Source organism: Scyliorhinus torazame, chromosome 11 (assembly GCF_047496885.1).
Source record: "Scyliorhinus torazame isolate Kashiwa2021f chromosome 11, sScyTor2.1, whole genome shotgun sequence".
Lineage (NCBI taxonomy): Eukaryota > Metazoa > Chordata > Chondrichthyes > Carcharhiniformes > Scyliorhinidae > Scyliorhinus > Scyliorhinus torazame.
Window position 1 is genome coordinate 110,874,003 of NC_092717.1, and position 20,447 is coordinate 110,894,449.

Sequence of the window (20,447 nt, forward strand, 5' to 3'; positions counted from 1 at the left end):
AGGTGTGACCAAAACATTTCAAGCTTGGGCTTTTCTTAATTTCAATTATACGGCGTAAATAACCCCAAAGGAATATTAATCCTTGACCTTGTTTAGTATATCAGATCAAACCTATCAATGAAGAAATGTATTCCTCGGGGGGGGGGGGGGGGGGGGAAACAAACATGCAAAAATACAGTAAAAGGCAGCCAAGGGGACACAAAAACAACTGAAGTAAAAATGTATCTCTTCTTCCTGCAGCCAAATTCTCAACATTTCAGTATGGTCAGTGTCTCTGGGCAAATTTTATATTGTTAGTGGAGCCTCACCCTCAGTCACACAATTTAAGCCTGGGAAGTGTACATGTTAATGAGGTTGCACACTCCAGCAGTGCAATGTCTTTTTTGCCTCGAAAGCATGCATTATAAACCATGATTGTTTGAAAATGATTGGCTGCATGCAAGATACTACAAGTGGTATGCAAATTGTAAAATTAACTGGAGAGCATTTTAGAAATCCCAGTCAAATGGTTTTATCTTCTATTTCCTATTGAATGTCAGGATATTTTTAAAGACAATCATCCTGGACAAACTAATTGGCATTTGGGAAAGTGTTGGCTAATAAATAAAAGTCAGTATGGATTTGACTTGAACAAATCACGTTTGATTAATCTCATCAATTCTTTGACAAGGTAATGGAGAAGGACTGAGGATAATGCGATTGGTGCTAAGTGTATAGACTTCCAAAAGGCATTTGACAAAGTACCAAAGCACAGAATGTTTAGCAAAATTAAAAGACATGGTCCTTACCTGCTGTGGCCGACATGTGACTCCAGAACCACATCAATGTGGTTGAGTCTTAAATGTCCCATCAAGGACATTAGGAATGGGCAATAAATGCTGGCCCAGACAGCATCGCCCATATTCCATGCAAAAATTAAAAAAAACACAAATGGTTTCTTTTTTGACAGGAGGGAAATATACAGTAGTGATTCCCTAGGGTTGATATTAGGACCACTGTTCTTTGTGATACATATTAATGACCTGTGCATGTTCACACAAGGCAAATCTCAAAGTTTAAGCTTGATACAAAATTCAGAAATGTGGTAAACAAGATGGATAATAGACTTCAGGAGGATTTGGACAGACAGTGGAAATGGGGAGATACAGGCACATGAAATTTAACACAGAGAAGTATAAAATAATACATTTGGGTGGGAGGAATGAGGAGTAGCAATATAAGCTAAATGATACAAATTTAAAGGGGCTGCAGGAATAGAGGGGGCATGCACAAATAGTTTAGGGGAAGAACAACTTTGTACAAACAAACATTTGGAATCCTTTGATTTATTAACAGAGAACTGTAAAAGCAGGGAACTTATCCTAAACCTTTACAGATCACTGATTTGGCCTCAGTAGGAACACGGTGTTCAATTTTGAGTGCTGCGTTTGAGAAAGAATATCAAGACAACAGGGAGAGTGCAAAAGAGAACACTCAGAATGGAACCAGGGGCTGGATTCTCCGAGCCTCCGCTCTGAAATCGTGGGAGGGCGAGGCTTCTGCACCCACCCACCCCCCCCCCCCCCCCCCCACCCCCCACAAACCTCCCACAATCCCAAGCAGGGACCCAATTGTGTTACGATCCCAGTTGGTATTAAGACTGGACAGGAAGGTCCAAGAATGAAATCCTGGCCCCAAAGAACCTTAACTTACTTTTTTTTTAGAAAATGTGGAGGAACAGAGTTACTGGACCGCCAATTAGTTTTAACAAGAAAGAAAATTGTTGAACATGAAAAGTTTGATTGTGATACAACACTCCTTCACTCCCACTTCCTAACACGGCTACAAAGTATATTTTAGGCTATAGTAGCCCCAGTAACATACAGTCCCTTTAAATACACTGGCTGACTGTGGTCAGATTCACTTCACTCTGAACCCGAATGAATGTCCCTGGATTTCTCCTCAAAATCCCCCCCGATGATTCGTATACTGTGAGCCACCATGTCTCACTGAACTCCGGCTTTCATAAGAGTGACTTCAAATGCCGTTTTCAAAAAGAGGCACTTCCAAATCTCCCTGGCTTCCTGTCTTCAACTGCCATATATCCAGCAAAAAACTCAACTCAAAAAGGTTTCCAACCCCGGTTGCTAAACAACATTATCTTTTCCACAGTTTGTTTATTTTTCATGCCATAATCCTCTCTAAGCATGATAGAAGCACAGAACTGAGGAAACCCACATGCATACACCTTTGTCTAGCATGGATTTAACTATAGGTACACCCTTACACAAAAAAACTAAACTAAAGCGACTTAAAACTATAGTTTACTTCTAATATTTATCAATGCAAATATAAACCCCTTTAAACTACCTTTGCTTTCCTGACAATTGGCACATAATTCGGTGCACCTTCCTGAAAGAAACACCATGGAGCTCTTGTCGGCTTTCCAGTCTACAGGTGAAACACTCGGTCATTGCCATTAAATAGCTCCCGCTGTTTCAAAAAAGCTTTTCCTTACATCACCTTGGCTCTTTCACCAATCACCTCAAGTAATCTCTAGTTCTTTGCCTTTCTACCAATGGGAAACTCTATCCACTCTGGATTGATGCCCTTTATTTGGAACAGCCTCATCAAACCTTGTCTCAACCTTTGCTATCCTGAGGAGAGTTCACCTTCAAAGACAAGGTAAAATAAGATTTAATTGAGGTGTTCAGAACAATTAACTTTTAGGTTGAGAAAATAAGGAGAACTTCCTGTGGCAGAATGTTTGGGGACCAGAGCGCATATATTTCAGGTGTTGAGTTAAAGAACCAAAGTTGACATGAAGAAACTTTGCACAGCAAAACTAATGCATTACCAGAAAGGATGGCGGAACCAGATTGAATAGTAACATTCAAAAGAGAACTGGATAAATACTTGAATGGAAAAAACATGCAGTATTAGGAGGATAGAAAACGAGAGTGGGACTAATTAGGTAGCTCCAAAATGGTTTCCTTCTATGCTATATCATTTTATGATTCTATAATTAGGTAAGTGATTTTTTTATTGCTCAGAAATTGATGTTTTCATTCAGGCAGGGACCGAGTGCCAATTGCCAACTGCAGGATTGAGAAAGTAAAATATGTTAAATGTGGTAAATGTAAAGATTTCTTATAGGATTTCATGCTTCATGAAAATACTTGGGCCAGAATTTCACATACAAACTTCAGGCACACACCCGAACCGGAAATGTGTAATGAAAACGCAAAAGAAGTGCGTCCCATTGTCATCGCGCACTCACGCAATATTTCAGTCAGCGAGCAGGCACAGGCATGAGTCGGCAGCACGCCCATCAACAATAAAGAAGCCAAATTAATTAAACACTAATTGACCAGAATTTTACATTTGCCCATCTGTCTTTATGGTTGGCGGGTGGGCCAATTGGCAAGGCGGCCTTTCCCATTTAAGCTGCAACCTCAATCCAGGGCGGGATAAAAGACCACAGGCCGGGATTCTCCGAGCCCGCGATGGGTCAGAGAATCGCCGGGGAGGCACGAGAATCCCACCACGCCGCCGATGCTCCGGTCACCGGAGAATCAGTGCCAATCATGCCCTTGCGTTCGCCGGTCGGGGCCATTGAAAGCGGCCCCCGCGGCGATTCACTGCACTCGACAGGCCGAATGCCCGCCGAGTTCCGCCGGCGTGGTTTACATATGGGTCCACCCGGCGGGACGTCGCCGTTCTGGCTGCGGGACCATCCTGGTGGGGGGGGGCAGGGGGATCAGACTCGGAGGGGGGGGGGGCCTCAATGGTGGGCAGGCCCAAGATCAGGGGCTACCGATCAGCGATGTGCTTATTCCGGGTGGGACTATGTTTCTCCGTGTCAGGCCTCTGTAGGGCACCGCCATGTTCCCAGGGGCCAGCGCGGAAACGGCAGCCACACGCATGCGCCGGCGCGGAGATGGCCGTGGCGCGCATGTGCGGACCTGCACCGGCCATGGCGCGCATGCGTGGACCTGCGCTGGCCGTGTAGGGCCAGCTTTCGGCGCCGGAGCAGCGCACAGCCCTCCGGCACGGTTCTAGCCCCCGAAGAAGAGGAGAATTCCTGGGCCTGGAGGCCTGTTGACGCCGCCGTCGCCCACGCCGGTTTTGACGCCGGCATCAACACTTGGCCGTGATATCGGTGAATCCCGGCCCAGAGCTCAAATAAAATGTGTCTGGGGAATGAGGTCTGTGTCTGTCCAGACACTCATGACATAGCTTATCCATTGATATTTATTTTTCACAGGTCAGCAGCTCCTTGAGACAGCTCCACAGTGACTGTTCCCGAGGGAACACATTGGAAGCACCAATCCACGTGCTCTCTTTTCTCAGTGCCCACTCTCTCCTGCCTTCCCTGGCAGCGCTCAGCCTTTTGATGTGGTTCATACTGGCTCAATGTTAATTGCCACACACACACACACTCGCCCTCCTCTCTGACACACACATGCTCACTAGAGTAAAACTGCATTGACTTTTACTTCCACTTTTCAAAGAAATTTTGTGACACCACCTTTCTTCATTAATTTGTCTTTGTTTACTTCTACTGATCCATACTCTCCAGTTGACAACCTAGACTCAGGTGTTGCCTATACCTGAGACTATGTTCAGAAACAGATTCAGAAAATCTGTCATAGCCACCACCGAACTCTGCAGCACCAATGTGCCAATGACCCTGTCTCATATCTGACTTACACTCAACGCCCGGTGTCATTCATTATGTAGATAGTCAAAAGCAGAATAGTCAACAGTGTTCTTGTCTAAATAGCTGGGATTATTCATTTGATTGAAGAATGCATTTACAGTTTTGTTACAAAGGAAATCTTGTCCCATATTTTTTATGGAGAACAATTTGTTCAGTTTTAATACATCAACAAATAAAAGACAGAAAAGATATCCAAGAACAGCTAATATTAGCAGCTGCTACAATATTGTGATAACAAAATCAGACTTCTTAGTCACTCCAATGTTTCTAATTGCTTATAAAAACTCAACTGTTTGTTTTGAGTACAGATATCTGTTATATAAAAATGGATGTTGTTTGTCTAAAGTCACACAGTTGTTAAAATAACTTGATTTCAATGTATTTGCAGTCTTCTGCTTTTAAAAGTTCTAATATATCATTGATAACAAGGCGCTAAAACTAATTAATACCTAATTATATATAGCATATCAGAATATAAATAACAAGCTTTAATAGTGCACCATGTGAAGGAAAACAACTTGGCACTATCCACTATTGAGAATCTCCTCTGTGCTTGAGGTTGGTTTAAAACAGTGGATGAAAATAATCTACCTGTAACTGGCTATTGACCAGCTGCTTGCAAGTAGCTCAGGATAAGTACAAATAGAAAGCATTTTCTTTTTACCTCGGCCAACAGCGTGGACAACTGATGGACCAAATCCTCGAATCTGGAATCCAAGTCCATCTGCCGAGTCTGGAATCTTTACTGTCCTAATTAAAGAAAAGTTCACCAGTTATTTAATGCAGTTTTATGGCGAACTAGAGGTATAAATGTCTAAAAGCAAATAAACCATTTAAAATTAGTTTTTAGAAATTCACATTAGGTCACAAATTAATGGAAAATATTTAAAGAGCAATAACAATTAATTTGGGTAATTTCTGTAAATGGGCTGACACTACACTGAAATCCAATCATGGACTGGATTCTCCCAAAATGGGGCTATGTCCCCACGCCGGCGTAAAAACGCTCGGGTTTCACTCCCGAGTTTCCAATAAAGAAGTCGATTCACTTACCTGCAGGGGGCTGGCAGGGACCCAGAGTGATTCATGCAGCTTTAGCTGCGGATACGGGCCCCTGCACTTCTGGTCTGGAGTCAGCGCATGCGCACGGCGGCGGCCTCCAGCGGCCCTGCCGAGTGCCATGGCAGACCCGGACCACAGAGGCAGCTGCGGAATGTAGACTGCCTCGATCGGCAGCGCACCGGAAGATCCGTCCGGTCCGATCTCTCCCCCCGCCGCCCATAAGGCGCTCCCCCCCCGGTGCTCAATCCCCCCGCCCCCACCAGGGCGGCTGCAGACCGAGTCCGCAACTGCCAAGCGAGAGTCCCGACCGGCCATAGCATGCTAGTTACATGCCGTTGGGAACTCGCCCATTTGGGAGTGGAGGATCGCTGGGCAGGCCTCTGGCAATGGCCCCCCGGCCGCGCGGAGTACTACGCACAAACGCCGGGGGACCGGAGAATTGGCGGACCGCCGCCGGGCCCGATTTTGACGCCAAATTGGATTCTCCGCTCCCGCGCCAAACGCGATTTCGCCACAAGGCTGCGGAGAACCCAGCTCCATATTTCCCTTAACGTTATGATGGTACTTGTCCCCCTCTTTTTATGTCCCATATGCCAATGCAGAATGAAGCAAGCAATCTATTTGAGGCAAACAGAAAATGCTGGAAATAAACAGATCAAGCAGCACCTCTGCATACCAGATTGCGTTATGAGTGTGACCATTCAGAAGAACTGAAAATTAAGAGGCAAGTACGTATATATGGAAAGAATGATCCTCGGAATGATGTAACAGATCATATCAGTTAAGGGAGAGACAAAAGAAACAGAAAGAAAGTTTTGAAGTTAGAAAGCATTTTTCACAACCTCAAAAAATACCAAATGCACTCGATACCCAATGAAGTAATTTTAAAGCGTATTGTCAGGAAAATATTGCTGTCATGAAAGTATCAGGGAAATACAATTCTGCTGATACTATTCTGGTTATACATTTTACAATGAAAGAAAATTAAGGCAGGGACAGAGTAGGCTGTGTGAATGGAATTGCATTTGACATATGAGTTTAGCAACACTGTCAACACATTTTACCTAATTGGGGACATAACATGAATGCTTTGAATAAGTGAAAGTTTCAAAGTAAGAGATACGAGGTGTGAAAGAGTGGCATGAAGAAAGGTTCATAAAGTAAGTGTACATAGAACATACAGTGCAGGAGGCCATTCGGCCCATTGAGTCTGCACCGGCCCATTTAAGCCCTCACTTCCACCCTATCCCCGTAACCCAATAACCCCTCCTAACATTTTTGATCACTAATTGAGCAATTTATCATGGCCAATCCACCTAACCTGCACGTCTTTGGACTGTGGGAGGAAACCGGAGCACCCGGAGGAAACCCACGCAGACACAGGGAGAACATGCAGACTCCGCACATACAGTGACCCAGCGGAGAATCGAACCTGGGTCCCTGGCGCTGTGAAGCCACGGTGCTGGCCACTTGTGCTACCGTGCTGCCCGAAAATCAAGAAATCATAGAATTTACAGTGCAGAAGGAGGCAATTCAGCCCATTGGGTCTGCACCAGCCTTTGGAAAGAGTACCCTACCCAAGCCCACATCTCCACCCTATCCCCAAAACCCAGTAACCCCACCCCACCTTTTTGGACACTAAGGGCAATTTAGCATGGCCAATCCAGCTATCCTGAACATCTTTGGACCATGGGAGGAAACCGGAGGACCCGGAAGAAGCCCACGCAGACATGGGGAAAACGTGCGGTCTCCACACAGACAGTGAACCAAGCCGTGAATCGAATATGGGGACCCTGGAGCTGTGAAACAACTGTGCTAACCACTGTGCTACCATGCTTCCCCGAATAAAGGTAATTACGTCTGAGTTCCAAAGAAGTTTAGGTCAGATAAGGGAAGATCAAAGGGAGAATTGTATTTCAGGAGATATTGAAATATGTGTAAAGGTTGTTTTTAGACCTCAGCCAACAGTAGGAAAAGTTGTATACCTCCCACTGACAAGTATCTATGAAGAAAGCCGTTCTTGAAAAGGAAGCTGCTGGTTTTACCTCCAAAGCAACACACGAAGAAATGTAACAGCCTTGTGTGGTAACCGTTACTGGATTATTTAATAGATTTTAAAATCTATAAGATGTTGTGCAACAATTTGGGAACGGTTAGCTCTGAAGGTAGTTAAGTTTGTTTGGAAGTGTTTAAATTAATGATACTGTGTTTAGTCATTGTCTTAGTTAAATGTATTTTTAATTTGCTTTATTGTTGTTATTTTTCTTAATAAATTTATTTTATTTAAAATCATCACAAAACCTCTGGAACATAATTCTCTGGATTTCAAACCTCTCCTCATACTATATCAAATTTCACAAATACAGTTGAGAGCAGTTATTTCAAGTTTCCCTTCTGCGATTTGAACAACTCGGCCTTTACCATCAACCATGTCCTTATCTCTATTCACATTTATAATATAGGAAAGGTTCACACAGCAAGCTCCCACAAATACAATGTGATAATGGACAGCTAATCCACTTCTTTTTAGTGACGTTTATTGAGGAATAAATAGGAGCTAGGATACCAGGAATAAAACGAATTCACTTCTTCAAAATAATACAGCAAGATCTTCATGTTGCAATTGGAAAATGGCACATCCAACAGTGCAGCACTCGCTTAACATTGCACCGGAAATCAGTCTAAATTTTTGTGTCAAGTCACAGGAGTGGGAATTGCACTTGAATGAGCCAAGGAAAGTGGAAGAAGCAGGAGAGATAGAAATAATAGAAAACTTGGAGATCAGGTATGACATTAAAACAGATTTAAATATAAGAATATAACTGAAGTCTTAAATTACTGAAGTCAACTCAGACCAAAGGGTGACATGGTGCCATGGTGAAAGATTAGTAATAATTCTCATAGCTCGTATTGAGCTTTGTTGCAACAGTATAAAAGGCTAATTAGAGAGAGGTGAGAGTAGTAATGGGAATGAGAATTGAATTAGTGAGCCACTGGCAGTTTGAGGTGGACATGCTTGTGGACAGAGGGAGGTATTTGGCAGAGTGGTTGCCTAGTCCCATTTGGTTTTCCCAGTGTAGAGGGGGCAAATTCTGCACAGTGAATACTATCAACTAGTTTGGAATAGAGACACATGAATGACTGCCTCACACAAAACAATAATTTAAGGTCCTGAGCAATGATGTGGGAGCAAATGAGTGGACAGATCTTTATCGTGTGCAGTCACTTTAAAGAACCAATGCTGGGCAACTTGAAGTGGATTTAAAGAACGATCCAGAATGCCCAGAAGGCACACCAGTTAAATAGCGGGAAAGGCCATAATCAGCAATCAGTTTGCTATCTAACCGGTCTGCTCCCGATGGTGAGTTCTGGGTCACACCAAATATGGTGAGCATGTCATTAACCCTCATTTGTATCATTTCAATCGCATTACCGAGATTGAAGTCGAATGCAATGGCCTCCCGGGAATTAACCGGCTCCCCAGCGAGAAATCATGCGGGCGACACTTAGAACTCTTTTCTAAAAACATGAAGCTGGCGCAATGGCTGCTGAGGGGATCTGAGGAGGTGAAGAGTCATTGCAATTTTCGACATGCAGCTCAAAGGCACTGGATCTGCTGCCCCACTGTTTGGGGGGGGGGGCTTGGTTGAGGGCTGAAGCATTCCAGGTCCGGGGTCGTCCCTGGGCCAGAAGGGGTAAGGGAAGCAGATGGTAACAGGGGCATGGGTGCAGGCGAGCCTGCTGTGATTATTAATGTGACAGCACAGTGCCCCCAAATGCTCCTCAATCTCCTTGATCTTATGTGGTCTAATGCTACGTCTAAGTGTGTCCCAGGATGCACATCAGTGGCAGCCTGCTGCTTTTCGTGTCCTGTGGCCTTTGATGCCTTTGGCGGACATCCCCTGGAGGGCCCGGAGCCGGAGGGCCCCGGCAAACTAACGGGTGTCAGTGGCTTTGCCATGCCACTCTGCTCTGTGTTGACGTCCTCAGCGATGCTCCTCAGTGACTGGGCCATGCTCTGCATACGGAACATGTCCCTCCGCGACTAGGACATGATTTCAAAGCCCTCAGCCATGTTCACCTTAGACTGAGTCATGCCTTGGGCACCACCACTCAAGATGCTGACCTTGTGCTGCAGGCTTCCCACTGCAGTCGCCACCCTAGCAGTGTTGGTGTCGGTGCCATGCATTGTCGGCATGATCCCCTGTTGCTGACATTCCATCCTGAATCTTATGCCTGTCCCCTAGCATCAGCTGTGGGATAACCTTGTCCAGAGGCTCGGCATCTGACTGGGACTCAGCAGAGTCCAGGGATCCAGCAGACTTCTGACTGCTGACTTCCTTGGATGTTCCTGCCTCCACCTGATGTGCATCAGCAACTATCTGGGGCTCACCAGATTGTTTCTCAGATGCATGTCTACTAACGTTGGCTATTGCTCTCTCCTCAGACAACCCCGCGATCACCAGAGACCGTGCCTGATCGGGGGTGAGGACTTGGATCTGTGGTACTCCACCCATCTTTACCACTTATGAAGGGCTATCTTCTCCTACGGGGACAAAGATGGGTGGATCAGGAGGGTCCATAGCAGATGGCATGTGTGAGCACCGCTTCTGGGCATGAAGGGGTTGTGCTGGTGGGTGCCAGGAGGTTATGACGAACAAGCATGACGATTAGATGCAGGCGGGGATGGGGGCAGGCCGGGTGCAAGTTGTCAGCCAGTGATTGGCGGGAGGGAGGCGGGGGGGGGGGGGGGGGGGTATTTGAGGGGTGGCAGGCAGAACCGATGCCAGGGGAGAGGTGGTAACTTAACAACAGCTCGGTGGAGGTTGTTTGTGTTCTTCCCACATAGGGCGGCAATCCTCCTAGCCATGCTGCCCTCACTGACAGCTGCTGCTATTGCCTCCCAGGTGGCATTGACGAATGTGATATAAAATAGTTACTTTAGAGATATTAGTTACTGTAATGTAGAGATAGGCCAGTCTCATTCTGGTGAGTTCACAGACAAAGGATTTCAGACCGCATGGCAAAGCAAGAAGGAGGTGTGTCCAGCAAAGGAGGAGAAAAGGATGCTGGGTAATAAGGGGGCCAGAGGAAGGGATGAGAAGAGAGCCAATCAGGATGCATGGCCAGGTCAGGAGGGGTATAGGATGACCTATGGGAATCGTGTATGTGACACTTGATACCATTTGAATGTATTTGCAGAAATCCCTTTGTCTCCTTGTACATTCGTTTCCCGGGGTGTAGGAGACGAGTCCTGTGTCTTATGCCTCTGTGAAATGAATCAGGCTTGCAAGTCAAATAAAACAACTAATGCTGTACCTGCAAATCCATCTCGACTTCTATTGAGGCCAGACTGACAGGTAAAGAAATTTATATTTGTCAGCATTGGCCCCTGCTGCTTGCCCTCTGACCCCCTCGAGGGAACAGGATGCCTCGTCTCTCATTCACAGCATAGAGAAGCCTGGCCAGGCCAGCATCCCCAAAGCAAGGAGCAGATCTGCGCTCTGCCATGTATTTGTGTTGACAGGAGTGAGTGGTGAGGGAGCGTTTAAAAGTAGTTCCCCCTCGTTACCAGTGAGACGCGAGTTTGACGTATCAGACAGCAAGGCAGCCAATCATGGCGAGAAGCTCATGGGGGCTCATTTTCAGCATTAAGTGCTGTTAAATATGGCCCACTAATCACGCCCAAAATGACTTTGAAAAATATTTTGTTAAATCTTGCCCACAGTCTGGAAGTACAGACATCGGGTGAATATTTATTATTACTGAAAAGAAACATGTTGCCAAAGTTTTTGGTCTTGCACTTATCAGGACAAATGCAAGAAAAACAAATTTCAAATGATCACCACAAATTTATACTCTAGGAAAAAAGGATGCTGATTGTTTTGCAAGTCACCACTCGATTTTTAGATACACCTGATACGGTTCCTGACATTTGCTCCATCACTTCACACTGAGTGTTGATTCTCAGGCTTGATGTTATTGGCAGAGTAAGGAATATGCTAAGTCATGAGGTTTATAATTGAATAGACTTCTGCAGCTCCTGAGACAACAGCCCCTCATGGATAGGCACGTTTGAACTGCCAGATCTGTTTGACATCCATCGTACTCAACACGATGATAGTGCCACACAAAACAATGGGTGGTGTATTCAATGTGAAGATGGGATCTCATCTCGAAAAGGGGTCGAAATTTTCCATTTCTCCAGAGTGCTGGCTAAGGCTGGAAAGCCGCTGGGCAGCTTGTCGTCTGCACAGCCGTCTTTACTTGCCAAATTGCGCAGTACTCTGCAAAAAAAAAATGTACACATGGCCCACGCCATCACACTGGTGGCACAGGGTGGGATCATCGGAAATCCAGAGATTGGGGCGCCCTTTAAAAGGTGCCTCAATCTCTGATTAAACTAAATACACACACATGCACAAAAACACAGATCTTCCCACACGCATATGGACGTGCTCCGCTCCCTCCCACGGAGATCATCCCTCATGGATAGGCGGAACCTCCCAATGGAGCTCTGCAGTGGATGAAGCCTCCTCACACTACTCCTTGATACTCAGGGAGTGCCAGGGAGCAGTGCCAATGTGAAGTGCCAAGGTATTGCACAGCTTTGTCCCTCTCCCCCGGGGGCTATACCTACCTGTGCAACCCCGGTGTAGCCATCTGGGATGGCCACTTATAAAGAAACATGGACATTTGCAAAGACTCAAGGGAAATATGGCCAATGCAAGATTCAGGAAGGCTCAGAGCCTAAATGTATATTTGTAAGCAGAGAACCAGACAGTATTGAAACCACCAGCCGATTTGCCTATTTCCCTAAGACAAAGGACTGGTACTCAGGTATCCGATACAATTCCAGACACATCGGTGCCACTCCCTTTACTCAGGAAGCATAAACAGCAAGGTCAATGACTGTTTAGGACACGCCCAGCCATCAAGGCACCCGCCCCCTTATTGATTTAGATCGAAGGCAGTGATCGAAATCTGCTGAATTATTGGGTCCAAACCTAAGGACCGCCCAAAAGAGCGCAAAACCCCCCCCCAAGGAAAAGAGAGACATTGCCATGTGTTCGGTCTCTTTTGGACCTGGCGCTCCGGCAACATCTGACTCCATCTGCAGCACCACGACCAGAAGCAAGTCCTAGTTCAACGCTCGCTACCAGATGGATGAGCCTAGCTGAACCGCAGTTACTTCTCCAGACCCAGTAGATCAAGATTCGAACAAAGGCCACTGTTCCTCTGACCTAAGCCGGGTGTCTGAAGTTAAGTACAGGTTGTCATAGTGTTAGGTGTAATTTAGCTCGTAGTGTCTATGTTGCATGTATAAGTTAATCTTGTGTGTAAATAAAGTATTATTAAACTTGAACTAACTAACTGGTTGTTGGGTCTTTGATCGATATCCGGTTGAATCGTGTGGTGGTATCATTTGATACCTGGCGACTCTGAAAGCAATATAATATCAAAATCTAGACAAAAGAAGGGCAACCTTATTGACTGCCATTTTTATAGCAGGTAAATACAGCAACACTGGCGCATTCCCTCTACCTGGTTCCCATTTAAAAAAAACAGTTATAAACCTCGCCGATGTGCAGGGAACAATGTTGCGAGAAGCCCGCTAATTATATTTAAGTGTATTGAAATAAGGTTCCCGACCTTCCTGGGTGGGAAGTTCGTTATGTCACTGGCGGGGGTTGGGGAGAATCAGAAAACAAGATCTCACCAGCGAGTATAGTATCAAGGAACCCCAAGCAAAACGGGAGTGAATGGGAATCGATGGAGAAACTCTCCACTGGTTAGAGCCATACCTAGCCCAGAGGAAGATGGTTGTGGTTGTTGGAGGATAGTCATCTTAGTCCTGGGACATCACTGCAGGAGTTCCTCAGGGTAGCGTCCTTGGCCCAACAATTTTCAGCTGTTTTAATATATATTGAGAGTGGAGGATTCAGCAATGGCCATTGAATGTCAAGGGGTGATGTTTAGATCCTCGCTTGTTGGAGATGGTCGTTGCCTGGCACTTGTGTGGCATGAATGTAACTTGCCACTTGTCAGTCCAAGCCTGGATATTGTCCATGTCTTGCTGCATTTTGACATGGACTGCTTCAGTATCTGAGGAGTTGCAAATGATGCAATCCCCATTTCTGATCTTATGATGGAAGGAAGGTCATTGATGAAGTAGCTGAATATGATTGGGCCCAGGACACGTCCTTAAGTACCTCCTGTAGTGATGTCATTGATGGACATCAATTCAGTCGAGACGCTGAGTAATAGTGAACCGACACTTTAATAGACTAAAAGTGTGCCAACCTGTAGCTCCTCCCGCACTGCAAGACTGCCCCAGATCGACAGGCTTTATACCTCCACAGAGGGGCAGAGCCAACAGCAGCACCAATAACATTCCAACAGTACAACAGCAACAACCAATATACAACAGCCTTACGTAGCCATACGTGGCTCACCACATTCACCCCCCGTTAAGAAAAAAAGTCTGGCGGGGGTGAAGCGGACTCAAAGTTCAGTCTCACAGGAGGATGAATTGTTCGCTGCGAACGCCTCAGCTCCGGCGTGGACTCTGGCGTAGAGACCGTCGGCTCCGGGGGCACATCGTCCACACAACAGGGTTCCGGATAGAGTGATGACGCAGAGGCAGGGCTAAAGGACCCTGTGGGAGATGTTGGTGAAGGTGTGGGTGGGGAGGTGAGTGGAGAGGTGGCTGGGAGGGGCGCGGTGATAATGGGTGCGGGGGTACCCGCGGGAGCCAGGTCCCAGAGGGAGACTGTGTCCTGTCGTCCATCGTGGTGTGCCACATACGCGTACTGAGGGTTCGCGTGGAGAAGCTGAACCCACTCTACCTGGGGATCGGCCTTTTATGGCTCCTTGCGTGTTTCCATAGGAGGACCGGCCCAAGTTTCGTTAACCAGGCCGGGAGTGAGACCCCGGAGATCGACGTCCTGGGAAAGACAAATAGACGGTTGTGAGGGGTCTCGTTTGTGGCATTACACAGAAGCGACCCGATGGAGTGTAGCGCGTCAGGGAGGACCTCCCAGCGGGAGACTGGGAGACTTCTAGACTATAGGGCCAGAAGGGCGGCCTTCCAGACCATCGCGTTCTCCCTCTCCACCTGCCCGTTCCCCCGGGGGTTGTAGCTGGTAGACATGCTCGAGGCGACGCCCTTACTGAGCAGTTACTGACGCAGCTCATCACTCATAAAAGAGGAGCCCCGATCACTATGTATATAGGCAGGGAAACCAAACAGGGAGAAAATGCTGCGCAGGGCCTTGATGACAGTGGCAGAGGACATATCAGGACAAGGGATTGCAAACGGGAGGCGGGAGTACTCATCAGCAACGTTGAGAAAGTACACATTACGGTCAGTGGAGGAGAGTGGCCCTTTGAAGTCCATGCTGAGGCGCTCAAAAGGGCGGGGGGCCTTCACCAGGTGAGCCTTGTCCGTCCGATAGAAGTGCGGCTTGCACTCTGCACAGATTTGGCAATTCCTGGTCACAGCCCTGACATCCTCAGTGGAGTAGGGCAGGTTGCGGGCCTTGGCGAAGTGAAGTAGCCGGGTGACAGAGGTCTTTGTGGATGGCCCGTAACTGGTCTGTTTGCGCGCTGGCGCATTTACCGCGGGACAGGGCATCTGGGGGCTCATTGAGCTTCCCAGGGCGATACATGATATCGTAGTTTTCGGTGGAGAGCTCGATTCTCCACTGCAAAATCTTGTCATTCTTAATCTTGCCCCGCTGTGTATTATTAAACATGAAGGCAACTAACCTGGTCTGTGAGGGGAGTGAATCTCCTGCCGGCCAGATAATGCCTCCAGTGTCGCACAGCTTCCACAATGGCTTGTGCCTCCTTCTCGACGAAGCATTGTCGAATCTCGGAGGCATGGAGGGTACGGGAAAAAAAGGCGACTGGCCTTCCTGCCTGGTTGAGGGTAGCAGCCAGGGCAAAGTCAGACGCATCGCTCTCCACCTGGAACGGAAGGGATTCATCCACAGTGTACATCGTGACCTTGGCAATGTCGGCTCTGATGCGGTTGAAAGCCAAGCGTGCCTCAGCTGTCAGGGGAAAAATGGTGGACTTAATGAGCGGGCGGGCCCTGTCCGCGTAGTTGGGGACCCACTGGGCATAATATGAGAAAAACCCCAGGCATCGTTTCAGGGCCTTGGGGCAGTGGGGAAGGGGGAGCTGGAGAAGAGGGCGCATGCGGTCGGGGTCGGGCCCTAAGACACCGTTTTCCACGACATAGCCGAGGATGGCTAGCCGGGTTGTGCGGAAAGCGCATTTCTCCTTATTGTAGGTTAAATTAAGGAGTCGGGCGGTGCGGAGGAATTTGTCTAGGTTCGCGTCATGGTCCTGCAGGTCATGGCCGGAGATGGTGACATTATCCAAGTACGGAAACGTGGCCAGCAGCCCGTACTGGTCCACCATTCAGTCCATTGTTCGTTGGAAGACCAAAACCCCGTTGGTGATGCCAAAGGGGACCCGGAGGAAATGGAAGAGGCGGCCACCTGCCTCGAAGGCAGTGTACTGGCGGTCTTCCGGCCGGATAGGGAGCTGGTGGTACGCTTAAGTCAAGTCTACCGTAGAGAAGACTCGATACTGCGCAATCCGATTGACCATATCAGATATGCATGGGAGGGGGTACGCATCGAGCTGCGTGTACCGGTTGATCGTCTGACTGTAGTCGACTACCATCCGGTTCTTCTCCCCGGTCCTGACGACCACCACTTGCGCTCTCCAGGGGCTGTTGCTGGCCTCGAAGATCCCTTCCTCCAGGAGCCGCTGAACCTCTGACCTGGTGAAGGCCCTGTCCTGAGCACCGTACCGTCTGCTCCGGGTGGCGACGGGCTTACAGTCTGGGGTGAGGTTCCCGAAGAGCGAGGGAGGGGCGACCTTCAGGGTCGCGAGGCTGCAGATTGTGAGAGGGGACAGGGGTCCCCCGAATTTTAGATTTAGGCTTCTACGGTTGCACTGGAAATCTAAACGAGCAGGAGGGGAGCGCAGAGATGAGGGAGGACGTAGAGCTTAAAGTTAGTGTACTCCACGCCTTGTATTGACAGGTTTGCAACGCAATACCCCAGGATCTGCACGGAGCACGAACCGGAGGCGAGGGATATAGTCTGCGAGACGGGGAGGACCCGGAGGGAGCAGCGCCTTACCATATCTGAGTGGACAAAACTATCTGTGCTCCCGGGGTCGAAGACACAGGACGCCTCCTGCCCATTGATTTTGACGGCCATCATAGAATTTCGCAGATGGTAAGGCCGGGACTGGTCGAGCTGAGGTAATGCGGAGGACTATCTGTGGCAACAGCATGATAACAACATGGCGGCGTCAACGACGGCGGCCAAGATAGCGGCCCCCACGGGTGCACGCGGCGGCTGATGCGTCGGAAGTAGGCGGTCTCGGCAGGCACGATGCCGCATTGCGAGGTCTGTGAGCCTCAGGCCGGCCTTGACAGGCTTTTGATTTTGGGGCTTTAGAGCGGCTTCGCAAAATTACCTTTCTTGCCGCACTCATTACACGCAGCACTGCGTGCTGGGCAGCGCTGTCGGGGATGTTGGCCCTGCCCGCAGAGATAACAGCAAGGTCCTCCGGAGCTGGCCGGCAGCCGCGCGGCGCAGGTGTGAGGTACGCCTGGGTCGGGTGATGGCTTCGCCTCTGACGTCCCCGAAGATGCCGCGTGGTCGGACAGGAAGGCCTTGAGGCTCTGGGAAGACACTTCTAATGAGGTAGCCAGCTTCACTGTCGCCTCGAGGTCGTGAGCCCTTTTTCGAGGAGGCGCTGCCTGTCGTGTTGGGTGTTCTGGTTCACAAACAAGCCAATAATGCCTGAAGTGGTGTAACGCTATTTTATTAACTGTTCAACTATGCCAACACATTGTAAACGTGGGTATAAGCAATACCAGCTTAACTGTGGACCCTTTCCTATCACTAGCTACGGTGAGGCACTCAGCACATGGTGAATGTCTGTGATGCAGACTGTGAGCTCTGTGCTCTGAGCTGGCTGCTGCTAGAATGAGCGGGAACTCTCCTGTCCCCTGTCTTTATAGTGCTTGTGCTCTCACTGGTGATTGGCTGCGGTGTTATATATGCTGGTTCGTCCTACTGCATGTCCATCAGTGTGTGTATGTGATTGCACCATAATGTACTGATGTATACTATGACATCCCCCTTTTTTACAAAGAACATGTGCCTATGTGAGAATAAATAACATTTAATGAGTGTATCTGACCATGTGTGTGCAGTATTTACATAACTATGTACATGAGGCTAGTCTATATACACGGGAAGGTGCCTGGTGCAGAGAAAAGAAAAACAAGGTGTTACACCAACAACAAAACTAATAATGAATGCCAAAAACAAACTAGTGAAATGCTGAGACAGGATGAAAGAACAAAGCATTGAGTCCAACATTGTAAGGCTCATAAATCAAGTCTCTGAGGTGGGCGACGAATTCGGGTCGACCGCCTCAAGGGTGGGTCAGGAGCCACCGGCTGAGGACCGGGCCGGGCCACGGCCAAGTGAGGAGGATGCAGAGTATCCGGAAGCTCTACAAAGTCCAGGTCGGTGACAACAGGAGGGCGTGGCACCGGTGGAGGATCGCGTAGCGACCATGGAACCAGACGAAAGGCACGCCGATTGCGGCGATGAATGGAGCCATCAGGCAGACGAACCAGGAATGAGTGGGCAGCCACCAGCCGAAGAACCACAGCAGTCGCAGACCAGCCACCCTCCAGAAGATGGATTTCGACATTGTCACCTGGCGCCAGAGCAGGCAGATCAGTCGCTCGAGCGTCATGCGCCGCCTTGTGCTGCGCGCGAGACTGTTGCATCCGCTGAAGGACCGGAGCATGGTCGAGGTCTGGGACGTGAATTGAAGGTACAGTGGGACTGAGGGTGTGACCCATCAGCAGCTGGGCTGGTGACAGGCCCGTGGACAGTGGAGCCGAGCTATAGGCCAACAAGCCGAGGCAGAAGTCGGATCCTGCATCAGCAGCCTTGCAGAGGAGCCTCTTTACAATGTGGATGCCCTTTTCTGCTTTGCCATTTGATTGGGGTGTGCAGGGGACTGGACATCACGTGTACAAAGTTTTACCTGCTGGCGAAGTTGGACCATTCCTGGCTCGCGAAGCAGGGGCCATTGTCCGACATCACAGTGAGTGGGATGCCGTGACGAGCAAAGGTCTCCTTGCAGGCACGGATAACAGCCGATGACATGATGTCGTGCAGGCGTACAACCTCGGGATAGCTGGAAAAATAATCAACTATGAGAACATAGCCCCTCCCGAGTGCATGGAACAGGCCCACGCCTACCTTAGACCAAGGGGACGTGACCAACTCATGGGGCTGAAGGGTCTCCTGTGGTTGGGCCGGCTGGAACCGCTGACAGGTGGGGCAATTGAGCACAGTGTTGGCAAAGTCCTCATTTATACCAGGCCAGTAGACAGCCTCTCGGGCCCTCCGTCGGCACTTCTCTACGCCGAGATGGCCCTCGTGCAGCTGCTCTAAAACCAGGTGATGCATGCTGTGTGGGATCACGATGCAGTCCAGCTTCAGCAGGACGCCATCAACGACTGCCAGATCATCTCGAATATTATAGAACTGCGGGCATTGTCCCTTGAACCATCCGTCAGTCATGTGGCGCATCACACGTTGTAGCAAGGGGTCAGCCGCAGTCTCACGGCGAATGTGGGTTAGGAGTTCATCCGTGGCTGGCAGATTGGCGTCCGTGAAGGCCACATGGGCGTTGACTTGGCAAACGAACCCCTCTGGGTCGGACGGCGTGGTGACTGCCCTGGTCAGAGCGTCGGCTATGAGCAGGTCCTTACCTGGTGTGTACACGAGCTGGAAATCGTATCTCCAAAGCTTGAGCAGAATGCATTGTAGGCGAAGGGTCATGTCATTGAGGTCTTTTTGGATGATGCCGACCAGCGGGCGATGGTCGGTCGCCACAGTGAACTGGGGAAGGCCATACACGTAGCCATGGAGCTTGTCGACACCGGTCAACAGGCCTAGGCACTCCTTCTCGATATGCACATAGCGCTGCTCTGTGGGGGTCATGGCCCGTGACGCATAGGCAACAGGGGCCCATGATGAGGCGTCATCTCGTTGCAGGAGCACCGCCCCTATGCCAGATTAGCTAGCATCCGTTGATATTTTCGTCTCCCTTGCAGGATCGAAAAACGCCAATACCGGGGCGGTGGTCAACTTGACCTTGAGCTCCTCCCATTCACGCTGGTGGGCGGGAAGCCACTGGAAGTCCGTCGTCTTGCTAACTAGGTTGCGGAGAGCCGTAGTGTGGGAAGCGAGGTTAGGGATCAACTTTCCTAGGAAGCTGACCATTCCTAAGAACCGGAGCACCGCCTTCTTATCCGCCGGCTTCTGCATGGCTGTGATGGCTGCCACCTTGTCCGCATCCGGCCGCACACCCAACCGGGAGATGTGGGCTCCTAAAAACTTGAGTTCGGTCTGGCCGAAAGAACATTTGGCTCTGTTGCGGCACAGGCCTTGGTCCCGTATTCGCTTAAAAACACGTTGGAGGCGACTGATATGCTCCTGCAGGGTGGTGGACCAGACGATGATGTCGCCCACATAGACGCGCACACCCTCAATGCCCTCCATTATCTGCTCCATGATGCGGTGGAACACTTCAGATGCTGATATGATTCCAAATGGCA

At 48.9% G+C, this 20,447-nt stretch overlaps 1 protein-coding gene across 2 annotated transcripts in view; it reads right to left on the reverse strand.

The window, feature by feature from the left end:
• The window catches only part of prex2 (phosphatidylinositol-3,4,5-trisphosphate-dependent Rac exchange factor 2), an 825,781-nt gene that overhangs the window by 448,117 nt on the left and 357,217 nt on the right, over nucleotides 1-20,447 (reverse strand). For both annotated transcript variants that reach the window (XM_072467618.1, XM_072467617.1), the window contains exon 19: nucleotides 5,367-5,452. In XM_072467618.1, coding sequence (XP_072323719.1) covers nucleotides 5,367-5,452 — 86 coding nt within the window. The remainder of the gene's footprint in view (nucleotides 1-5,366; nucleotides 5,453-20,447) is intronic.